Source organism: Thalia democratica, unplaced genomic scaffold (genome assembly GCF_965202585.1).
Source record: "Thalia democratica unplaced genomic scaffold, ktThaDemo2.hap1.1 HAP1_SCAFFOLD_725, whole genome shotgun sequence".
NCBI classification, from domain to species: domain Eukaryota; kingdom Metazoa; phylum Chordata; class Thaliacea; order Salpida; family Salpidae; genus Thalia; species Thalia democratica.
This window is the reverse complement of record NW_028139708.1, coordinates 36917-49178: the sequence shown is the minus strand read 5'-3', so window position 1 is coordinate 49178 and position 12262 is coordinate 36917. Positions and strand designations below refer to the sequence as shown.

General features: G+C 27.6%; 1 protein-coding gene across 1 annotated transcript; it reads left to right on the top strand.

Moving 5' to 3' along the window:
* Positions 1-211: 211 nt before the first annotated feature.
* Positions 212-8490, top strand: LOC145846955 (uncharacterized). The gene is made up of 7 exons (XM_082953465.1): positions 212-301; positions 3581-3658; positions 4005-4058; positions 4406-4567; positions 6628-6682; positions 7441-7622; positions 8364-8490. Exons 1-7 carry the CDS (start codon positions 212-214, stop codon positions 8433-8435), a joined length of 693 nt encoding a protein of 230 aa, XP_082809591.1. The 3' UTR covers positions 8436-8490.
* The last annotated feature ends 3772 nt before the right edge of the window (positions 8491-12262 follow it).

Here is a 12262-nt window from a genome sequence, read left to right as displayed (position 1 = left end):
AGTGTTAGTTGGTTTGTGATACAAATAAAATAATATGTATGATCATGCACCGGCAGTTCAGTGTGAGTTGGTTTGTGATACAAATAAAATAATATGTATGAACATGAACCGGCAGTTCAGTGTTAGTTGGTTTGTGATACAAATAAAATAATATGTATGATCATGCACCGGCAGTTCAGTGTGAGTTGGTTTGTGATACAAATAAAATAATATGTATGAACATGAACCGGCAGTTCAGTATGAGGTGGTTTGTGATAATACAAATAAAATAATATGTATGAACATGAACCGGCAGTTCAGTGTGAGTTGGTTTGTAATAATACAAATAAAATAATATGGATAAACATGAACCGGCAATTCAGTGTGAGTTGGTTTGTAATACAAATAAAATAATATGTATGAACATGAATCGGCAGGTCAGTGTTGGTTGATTTGTCATATAAATGAATGAAATACATGAACATGTAAATAATAATAAAATAATATATATACCGACAATTCAGTGTGAGTTGATAAAAATTAGTAATAATAATTAACATAGTATACATCAACATGAATCGAAAGTTCAGTGTGAGTTGATTTGTATTAATCATAATTCAAATAAAATAGTATACATGAACATGCATTGACGGTTCAGTGTTGGTGTTTAAGCATCATTACAATAAATATAGATAAACAATATGTGAAATAATGTATATGAACATGAACCGACGGTTCAGTGTTTGTGGTTTGTATTTAATTAGCCCTTTGATGTAAGTTTAAATTGTTTTGGGGTGTAAAAATTAACTTGAGATTAACGTTGTTTTCTAGATTTAAACTAATTGTAAAATAAAAAAACTCGTCTTATTAACATCTAAATACTTTTTAAAAATAGTTTAATAGTTTCAAAAATATAAACCAGTATATACTTTTTCTCCTATATTTTAACAACAGTATTCTTTAATATTAATTTGTTTTAATATACTAATCAATTTATTAGAGAGCAGTTTGTATAAATTTAAAAAACAGCACGTCAGAAGTTGGTAGTTTCATCACGAAATTAACAATTTGTGCTAATAGTTTATGTGAATAGATACGCGAGGTAAAGATAACTTCTAGACAAATTAAAAATTTTCTCATTTTACATTTTTAAAAGTTCAATGAATAAAGTTTTAGTAAATAATATTTTGAATTATATTTTAAGTAATTAGCTGTTAAGTTTTTAAAGTTATATCAAAACAATACTGTATCAGGGTTGCCACTCGGTCAGGAAAAGTCAGGAAAAATTAAAAGAAATGACAAAAGTCAGGAAAAGTCAGGTAAAAAGGGGGGGTTTTGAAAATAAGTCAGGAAAAGTCAGGAAATTTGATAAAATTAAAAAAAAATTCAGATTTTGTCAGTGTAAATTTACAAAATTCCTTGTTTTCCAAAGCCTTCAAATGGTAAAAATTGATTAAAAGTCCTTTAAAGTCAGAAAAAAAATCCAAAAATTTCCTAGAAATTTACAAAAATATTTAATTTTATTTCCAATGCCTTCACCTAATATGAATTAGTAAAATATCCTTTATAAAACTGCAAAAATTTTCTATTAACATATTGAACAAGTACCCTACTTGAACAAGCAGATTTTGTAAGCTTTTTAGTATTGATGATCTGTAGCAAGTACACTTCCATAGTGAAACTGTGATATATAAACAAAAATTGTAAAAGTTCCTTATATGTCATTGTTTATCTAGATACATTTATGCTAGGAAATGCTAAAAAATTGTGTCTTTTATCAGACAAGCTGTGTTTATAAGGTGGTAGTACAAGTATTTTGCTGATAGAGCTGTTTATTACAAACATGAATCATGCACAGATGGTTTAAGTGATGTACTGGAAGTTTGATAGAATTCAGCAAAAAACTGTTGTTTTTAACCTGTATTATAATTAGCTTTATATAGTTTCAAGTGTTAGATTATGTTTTTTAGAATAAGTTTAATTTAAGAGTATGATTTAGAAAAGTCAGGAAAATTTTGGTAAAAAGTCAGGAAAAAGTCAGGAAAAGTCAGGAATTTTTTTTCAGCTTGATCAGTGGCAACCATGCTGTATGCTTTTTGTCTAATAATTTTTTGTTACTGTTAAAAAGCGTAAACTTTACTTTAATCAAGTTCCTTTTAAGTTTAAAGTTTTTTAAAGCTGTTAATTGTTTAAAGGTCATGTTTTGGTAACAATGTAGTCAACTAAAGAACGCACAATTATTTGATAATAGTATGAACAATTTGAAATTAAAGAAATAATTTGACTCTCTTAATTAGAACTTTTATTATAACTAGTACATATTAAAATAAGCTTAAAAGCAATCTAATATAGTTGTTTATATACTTCCTTGTGTATTTAATAGTTAAATAAGTTTTTTTTTTGTAATTGCAATTAGACCCTTAATTATTGTGATTAAAATTTAAACAATAAACAAGTGTATTATAATAAAATAATATACTATAAACTTTGTTTAAATAATAAAAGCATCTAAGTATATTTTTGTTTTTAATAATTATTTTTGTCTCTTTGGTTTAATCAACTTTTTTTTACATGGTTGTTGATAACATTGTCTATTTGTAAAACTTAATAATATTATTTTATGTTGTTCAACACAGTTAGTTTTGTAATGTGGTAAGTTTTTTCGCAACTTTTATGAGCCAGACTTTACATAACATATGTTTACATTGCGTTTAGCTGTTTACACAAACGCGTTAAAAGACTTGTTTGCTTTTTTAATGTTACTAAATATAAATTGAGCGATCAGGTAGTTTTTGTTGTAAGATTTTCCAAAATAGTAGCCAGAGAAATTAAAGCATAAATTTTAAGTTATTCTATAATTTACAAGGTTTTGTTTTCAAGTATAGCTATACTAAACTTGTACAAACCGCTTAACAATTTTTTTACCTGAAGCGATCCATAATATATGTACGAAAGAGTTACCTATTTTTGAATTTTTAAATGTTAAAATATAAAAAGACTGCAATACTATTCTCTAACCTTTATAGAGGTTGTAGGTAGTAAAAAACAACTCACAATTCACATTAATGGTTGTTTGACATCTGTAAACACCAGGTTATAAAAAGTAGATAAATTAAAAAGTTCTATAGTACTATATCAATTGTATATATAAATACAGATTATAATTGCCATGATTTTATTTTGTATAAATCTAGCGGTTGTAAGCGTTTTGGCTTCTTAAACTTAAATCAAAATGCGTCAACGGTTGGCATGTTAACTGCAAAAAGAATAGTTCTTATAACTGCTACATTTGTTACGATTCTGCTTCAAAAACAAGTTTACCTTTTTCGCTTAAGAATTGTTGGTAAATGTAATTTGTTAATAGTATCACATTAAGTCTGTTTACAGACAACAACATGAAAGATTTTAGAGACACATTGGTACAAAAAATGAATAATTTCAAAAACATTTTGTCACTCACAGGTTTTTTTTGTGCCAAAAAAAAAGATTTCGAACACTTTGTGAAGAAACACCTTTTTTTTGAAGTTGTCGAAGTTTTAAAACTTACTAAATATACAAATAAAGTTAATTATTTGTATTTATGTTTATTTTAATTATCCAGGCGCAACCAGCGATGAACGGAGTTTATGCGAACCACTTTCCCAGGATGCCAGTTAATTTGCACATTAATCCGCTCGTGGTTCGTTCAATTATTATTTTATTTTGATACAACTAAACTGTTTTAGCCTTTGTAGTAACAAGTTGAGTAATTTTAAATTGAGCTTCAATTTTTCTTTATCTTATTAAGAAACATAAAAATGTTTTACCAGTTTTGATTTTTTGTTTGTTTTCAAAATCGAGTCAACTGAATTATGTTTCAAAGTATTTTTTACGTCAAATATAAGCTTAACTTACATTCTTAAAAACTGTTGTTTTCAACGCAAACTTACAAATTAAATTATCTATTAACAAATTGTAAATATGATTTAAAGCAGCTTTGAATAAATAAGGTATACTTTTGTTGGTATAATTTTTATTAACTTTAGACGCCAGCACAACCTCCAATGAACCCAATGCAGAATATGATGGCTTGCCAACAGGTACAACTAAAAAATAATATACATTTGTAACCAATACTTTTCAAGTTGATATTGTAGCAAAATGTCATTAAATTTTAATAAATTTATTTTTGATTAAAGTTTTTACTTGAATCCAATCAAATGCTTTTTGCCGCGGACGGTATAGCTAAATATAACAAATGATCGACGACAAAATTAAAATTTTAAAAGTTATTTTAAAATATAAAATATCCTAACAAGTGTATTATGCATACATGTTTCGGTATTTATAAATTATCATTAGATTATAACAATCAGTTTTTTAACAAGGAAAATCTAAATTTAAAAGTTTCAAAATTTTTCCAACTTGAAATTTTCCGTCCAATTAGATGCCGTTGCCGCCCACTCCTCAGCCAATCAGCATGCACGGATTGAGCGAAGCGCTGCCCCCGGTGATGAGCGGTATTGAGAAACTGTCGGATTTCCACCACCTGCCCACCAGCAAGCCCGTCCACCTGATGACGACGCTGGAAAGCCAGCAACTCAGGAATGTTTGTGGCGAATTATTTTATTTGAAGACTATAAAGCGTTTTTTAAAGTTATTGTCGTCATTGTTAAAATGGTTTGTCTTTAATAATTTTAAAAGTAATTTAAATTAGGAAAAATGATAATGACGTCAGTAATCAGCAACTCAGGAGGGCGTGAAATTTGTTTGCAAGGTAATTAATAGAAATGTTATTGAACCCAAAATAATCAGCACAAAAGATTCAGTTGTTATTTATCACTTGCTCATGTTGTTTTTTTTTACCATGAGAGGAAAAGTTAAAGTAAAAAAGTCAGCAACTCGGAAAGATGAATAAAAACTAATAAAAATTTGATAATAAAAAGCATGAAAATCAAATTGAAAAACAACAGCTCAAAAAGTTTGTTAGTTTTTGTCATCAGCAAAAGTAAACGGGTTGATTCAAGAATAAAAATCTTCAACATAAAATATGATTAGTTGTTATTTACTCAAACAGCGTTGTCAAAAAACCTTGAATTTGACAATTTAGGCAAAAAAACAACAACTGGAAAAACCTGGAATTTCGAACGAAAATCACTGAAAAACTTGGATTTTAAGCTATTTTTACAGGTAAAGTACTGAAATTTTGATAATATACAAAAATATATCAAAAGTATTAAAAAATTTATTTATAAGATGTAACGTTAAAAGGCGTTAAATCCTGGAGATCCTGATAAGCTGAGCTTATCGGAATATATACCACAGATGTTTTTGTGTCAAAACTTTATTCCGACTAACAGCGTTTCACTGCTCTCAAAGAAATTTAAGAACAGATCTACGGAGTCTATAAAATATTAACACATTTTAGAAAAATGCATGTATAATATTTATGTGAGTAGTAACTATAAACCTTTATGGTTTACAAACAAAGTTTGGAATAAAAACATAAAAATATAAAATTGTCTACAAAATTGCACAACTTAATTTAAGTTTCATTTTAAAAACTTGTCTATTCTTAGAGCTTTTTTGAGGTTATTATATGCTTTTATTAAATTTGTAGTTTTTGTAGACAAATTTATATTTTTATGCTTTCATTCCACACTTTGTTTTTAAACCATAAAGGTTTATAGTTACTACTCACATAAATATTATACATGCATTTTTCTAAAATGTGTTAATATTTTATAGACTCCGTAGATCTGTTCTTGAATTTATTTGAGAGCAGTGAAACGCCGTTAGTCGGAATAAAGTTTTGACACAAAAACATCTGTGGAAATTTTATTTATTAAGATAGTAATTTAAATTAGCTTACAGTATATTTTCTATTATATTTTACTGTTAAAGACAGTTTTTACCTTAAATATAATGTTTTACTAAAAATTTGACCAAAAAACTTGTTCCTTAAAAAACTGGAAGAAGTTCATAGTAAACCCTGCTCCGGAAAATGTTTAACAAAAATTGAAAAAAATACTCATCAATAGCCAGGAACTAAAAAAAAAAATGAGTAAAATCACCCATGTTATTAAGCAAAGAAGTCTAATTGGGTCACCAATAAAAAAAAGTTGTGTGGTTGGAAATGTTTAGTAATAGTGAATGTCCACAGTGAAGTTTTAAGGTTAAGTTAACAGAGTAAATCTAATTTTTAAACGATTAAGGTTAAGAATTAAATTTGACATAGATAGAGTTGTTAGGTATCAGGATTACCCGATTAGAAAAAAGTTTTGTGTAATGAAGATAGCATGTACAAATTTGATACCTACCCTAATGTGTTAAGTTAATGATAGTTTTAAAAACAAAATTTTTACTTGCTTTTGTGCTGACATAGTTTTTTTTTGCCTATTTGGGAAGGACATTTGCCGCAACTTTCAAATCACTACCAACAATACACTAATACACTTTTGTAAAAGTTTTTTTGAGATGTTTAGATTCAGTTTTTACACTCGTGTAAAAATACTCTCTGCTCCGTTTACAAAATCCAAAGAGCTTTATTTAGCGATTAACTTATACCTATAGACGTTAACCTACAAAAATAACTTGACAATAAAAGTTTTTCCTCATATTTACATATATAAATAGTAACATTAAAAGCTTGTAATTTTATTTCAACAGGAGAAGAGAATGGCAGTGAGACGAATGAACACTGAACAAAGAAGAGACTTTCTTGGTTCGTTGTTAACTATAATTTTATCTTATACGACCATTCAATTTAGCAGAATAATGTTTAACCACTTAATTTACTGCCCTTACCAGGTGGTATTTAAATATGTATGCATTAGCTACTTGAAAAATATTTTCTGTAGTATTACGTTTTGGTGTTTGACAGTTTTTATTTTATTCTGGTTGAGATGTTTCTTAAATCTTTTTTTTGCCACTGCTACAAAATTAAATAATTAATCTCTTTTATCTTATCGCATAAGGACTTATCTCATTAAAATATAAGAAAATTAACGAACCAGCTTTATACAATTGAAGTTTAACAATAAGCCTGTAGTAAACTGTATTTGTCCAACTCACTAGAGCCCTTGTTATTTTATAGTATGAGAACACCCTATTTTGGGAGCTTGTGAAATAAGGGCAAACCTACTTTTTTACTCTCCTGTTATTAGACAACAGTGCATTTTTAAAAACCCCCTAATATGAGAACTTTTTAATAAGGGAGAGCTGAATTACCCACAAACTTAAAGGCTTACCGTTTGTTTATAAAAGTTTAAATTTCCTTGAAGCAGACGACAGCGAATTGTGTTTTAATTCAAAAAAATCCCCGAACAAGACACTTTCCGACAGGATGCTGATTTAATGCTAAAACATTTGTGTGATTTTACGACTTTTGTTTTTTAATCACAATACCTTCACCAAAACTGTGCACTATATATGTTTATAATTTTTAAAAAAAATCCCCTAACAAGATACTTACAAACGCAGGGGGGCTGATCTACCCGCAGGTGCTGACGCTGCAGCAGGGAAATGACAGGCTGGCGGGCAAGATAACGGGGATGCTGCTGGAGCTGGAGGAGTCGGAGGTGGTGGAGCTGGTGACCAACCAGAAGACGCTCACCACCAGGAACAACGAGGCGCTGAGGGTGCTCGAAACCAGCGGGTACCAGGTTGGTAACATACAATGATTAATTAATTGAATGTTTGAAAGTTGGTATGATAAGTTCAAGATAATTTAGTAGTTTGATGATACATTAGGTAATATAAGTATTTAGAAGAACACTTTAAAATTATAGTCTAAATTAATTTCTAGTTAAAAAATAGTTTTTGGGTGATTAGTTTACAATAGTAATTAATATTATTTTGTCAATACTGTTTTGTATATCAAAATTTATTAATACAAAAAAGTTTTAAGTTTTTTCAGTCAGTGAATACCAGTTTGTTGTTTTTTAGTTAGGTATGAAAAATATAGTTTAATAGGCTTACGATAAATGTTTACTTTTTATTGTGGTTTTTTATAATACTATATTGAGGTTTAAACAATAAATTTCTAGAGAGCTTCACACTTAAGGAGCCCTTTATACAATTAAGACAAAAGTTATATTGAGTTTACTTAACAATTGTTTCACGCTAAAGCGATGATCACAAGTAAACAAGTATTAAAAAAAAATTAATAATACTAGAATATTTAAGTTAAACTGTCTGAATAGTTAAAAACATACAAAGTAAAAGATATACGAGTTTAAGTCTTTATAAGGATTTGATAAAATAGGATAAAATCAGCGTATAATATGTGATCTACGAATATCCGAATCATAAAAAGCTGGGTATGGAGATCACTATTAAAAAGTCTTAAACTTTATATGTATATATTATAATTTTACCTCTACAGCATTTAACTTTTTTTCTAGATCAAGCCACAGCCGGACCAAACGCCGCGAGAATTGCTGTTCAGTAATTTCAATTGTATTTATTTTATTTAAAATTTTATTTATTTAAAAGTTTTCCATTCCGAGTTGCCTTTCTTGCTTTCACCCAGACTTGCTTTATATTATTTTTATTTTTTGGTTTTTTTTTTTTGTTCTTCATATACACAACACATGTTATATGCAATGGTAGCTGTCAGTTATTTTCTTCATTATTAACTTCGCTTCTCAGTATTCAATTCTTTAATTCAAGTTCAATAAACTTAAAAACTGTACTTGGTTTTGTTTCAGTAATTAAACTATAAAATATTTATCATAGTTTGTTTTTTTCAAGATCAACAGTTTACTGTTGTTCAAAACAGTTGAAGTTTTACAAATAAAATGATTACAATCATAAATAAATGGTTTATAAGTTTATAACCAGCCTAAGATTTGTATACTTAATTTAAGTTAATTAATCAACTAAGTAAAATGAAACTACGTTATACGTAACGAAGTTAAACAACTAAAAAATAAAACAATATCAGCTTGTAAAAAACAAGGTGGACCCCCTTATTCCCTTAACAAATTTTTTAAATCGGTTGTTTAACTGAACAATGTGTTTCCTTAAAAAGTGTAAAACTTCCGAGGTTATTTGAATCCAGTGTTAAAGACTGTGAGGTGTTTATACTCCTTTGGTGATTGAATAGAAATAAATATAAACAGCTTTTTTACTTTTCATCACGAAGCTTAGTCAGTAAACTCCGGTCTTAGAAAAGTTTGAATTATGTCTATATTTAGTTCAAATGTTTTGTAAAAAAATGCATTTTGAACACAGCGTTTTTAGGCTTTAAAATGTTTACTATACCGACAGTTCAGAAGTGCATGCCTAGTTGGCAGTTTACTGTGTTTTAAACAATTTGAGCTACATAAACAGGTATTAATAGGTTAGTCACGTAAACACAGTTTCATACTATTTAAATATGAGCGCAATAATTTTAGCTTTACTAAAAAAGTATAAACATTAAATCTTTTTTAAATTAAAACTTAAATAGGTTAAGTGCAATATTACAAACCTAAGTAAAAATAAACTTTTGGTGTAAACTTGTACACATATTAATAGCCTTTCAACGTATATTTTCTAGTTGGTACTTTACAACTCACAGTTGATGAATTAATAGTAAAAAGAAATCCATACATGCACTTTAAAACTTGTTAACTGGCCAAATAAATTTTACACTGTCTATAGGCCACAAATGCTTGTTTATTTTACATTTTATCGATATTTTCTTAATATATAAAATGCTTTAAAAGTGAGTAAATTTTTAAAAGAGTTAATAACGTTTTAGGCTTTTAAAACAATGATAACCGTAAAGTTCTTCGTGCACCAGGTCCTAAGACTAAATATTTTCAGCGTTGTTTTTATGTTGTTTAATAAACTATATTATGATAGCATATTGTTATTATTTTTTGTAAATTAATATTTGGAAATAATCTAATTCGTTAATGTTTTTTTTTGCTCTTTAACTTTATAGCTTGAACTAGGTTAAGCAAAATTTTTAATTATAAATTTAGTGTAAAAAAAATTGTTCGACCAATTAGCGCGAAGCAATAAGGATGTCATTAAACGAGAGCTATATTGTATTATGAAAAAGGCGCAAGCCTTAGTCATGCGTATATCATTCTACTATTCGTTTTAGTTTTACTTTTGTTTTCTTAAGTTTTTTTTTATATTCAGGAGCACTTTACCAAGAATAAAAACAACCTATTTTGCATAGAGTATTAGCTGTAGCTAGCTTAAATTGTAAAGCTTTAACTTTACTAAAATTTTAAAAATAGTTAATGAAAAGTTTACCTTTAGTATAGTGTTTTGGTAATAATATAAATATACATTCACTAGTTTATTGCACAACTAAAATAAGCTATTTGTATTATATGTTTAAGCACTAACGAGGTCTTTGACCGAAACTTAGTTTGTAAAATAAATTCTTGAAAGAATAAATTCATAAAGCTATTTGTATAGTGAAGAGAATATTAGTCCTTGTACTAAAAAAGATCATAAGTATAACTTAATCAACAAATAATCTAGTTTAGGGAAAGCTTTTACAATAGTTCACTATTTTATTTTAGTTTAAAGCTTTTTTTTTGTAAAACTTCTGTTATTCAAATACTAATTTTTAACTTAAACTACATAACATTTTGAAAAACTTAACTGTCCAAAAGGTAGTTTAAGAGAGCTTTATAACTTTTTATCTTTTAAATGTTGAAGAAAAGCGTACACAATTTAAAAAAAAACTAATGTTTTGTAACGGAAATGTTCAACCTTGAATAAGCATCGAAATTTTATAGTCTTGTTTGGTTTTTGTTTTTTATTCCGTATCATTAAAAAATGTTGAATATATTTTCTTTTAAAAACTTAGCTTACTAAGCTTTGTTTTTTTATGAAAAGTTTAGGTTGTAGCATTTTATATTTAGATATTTTTGATCTAGTATACTGTATACTATAAAAATTTTCTGTCAATTAAAAGGCTTACTTTTTTTCAATTAAAATGTAACAAAAATGTACTTTTGTTAGTTTATAATGTAAAAAATTATTTTTTTTTACTAAACACTTTATTAGTTTACACAAATCATATACGTTCTAAAGCTTTGTTAGTAAACGATAAAAGTTTGTTTGTTATTCTAATTTATTGCATAAAGTAAAATTACAACTTAGAAAAATTAGTTTAAAATGAAAAACAAACATTTTCGTTTGTAAACTTTGAAATATCAAAACAACTCTGCTTGTCTTCAACTTACAGCGAAAATAGTTCAGCATGAGTGAATCCGAAGGGAATGACACAGATGCATCTGATCACTCCGTATTCCTTGACCGAGCCAGAAAGCAACTTGAAAAGTATGCAGTATTAGTCTTTTAAATTGTGATTTTTTAAGTATTAAGCAATCTTATATAAAAACTAGCCTCATTCTATTATTATTGAACCTTCTAAACCAGCGGTTCTAAACCTTGGGGTAATTCCCTTGTTTTTGGGGTACATTTTCTTCCTTTAAAATTACGAAAAGTAGTGTTTGTTAGTTGTCTTTTTAACTTTTAAGTTAGTATTTAACTGTAACTATGTTTGACTTGAATAAACCTTTTAAACTTTACAATTCTTTATATTTAATAAGCTTAAAGTTCAAAAAGTCTAGTTTGTCCTCATAATTAAATAATGTTTTGTATATTATATTTGGGGTAATATCCTTCCAAAAAGGGGTAAAACATAAAAAAGGTTAAGAACCGTTGTTCTGAACTAAAATTTTCAAACAAAAAAGTTTTAAACTTTATGTAGAAAACGTTTAAACTTGCAAAATAACAAACAAGTTATTTGATAATATAATCAATGTTTGATAAAAAACATTTCAAAACAGATAAATTAACTGGATTTTTAAGGAGTAATGGGCAAACTTAATAGTTACTTGACAAGCCTAAACCTGTCTGCAAAATTTAAAAATTAGAGTGATGTAAACTAGATTTTACAGCTAACACTATCTTACAGTTAATCACTCGTTTTTAAGTACCAGTTGCTAGCTACAGCTCAGAAGCTTACGTAAAAGTCAGGGCTTACTATTCAAATAAAAACGTTTAAAACTATTTTTCATCAACTAACAACTTTTTACAGTAGTATTTTTTTTATCTTTTTTTTATTAACTATTTTTTATGTAATTAATTTTTATTAGGACGCGAAACCAACCAGCTACCAACAAGAAAATTTTTTGCAAGGTGACAGTTTGTGTTGGAGCGTGTCTCTTGAAGGTAGTAGCAGCGCGAAAAAAGTTGTTGTCAATAACAACCCAAGATGTGAGCTTGTTTTTGTTTATTTTAATATAAGGTTTATTTTAAGTTATACTAGTAAAATTTACTGCTT

Excerpts from the sequence above, each read along its gene's own strand:
- LOC145846955 (XM_082953465.1), top strand. The coding sequence starts at position 212 with ATGTATGAACATGAACCGGCAGTTCAGTATGAGGTGGTTTGTGATAAT. Across the intron at positions 4,568-6,627 it reads AAAGCCAGCAACTCAGGAAT|GAGAAGAGAATGGCAGTGAG; the intron begins GTTTGTGGCGAA and ends TTATTTCAACAG. Across the intron at positions 7,623-8,363 it reads TCGAAACCAGCGGGTACCAG|ATCAAGCCACAGCCGGACCA; the intron begins GTTGGTAACATA and ends CTTTTTTTCTAG.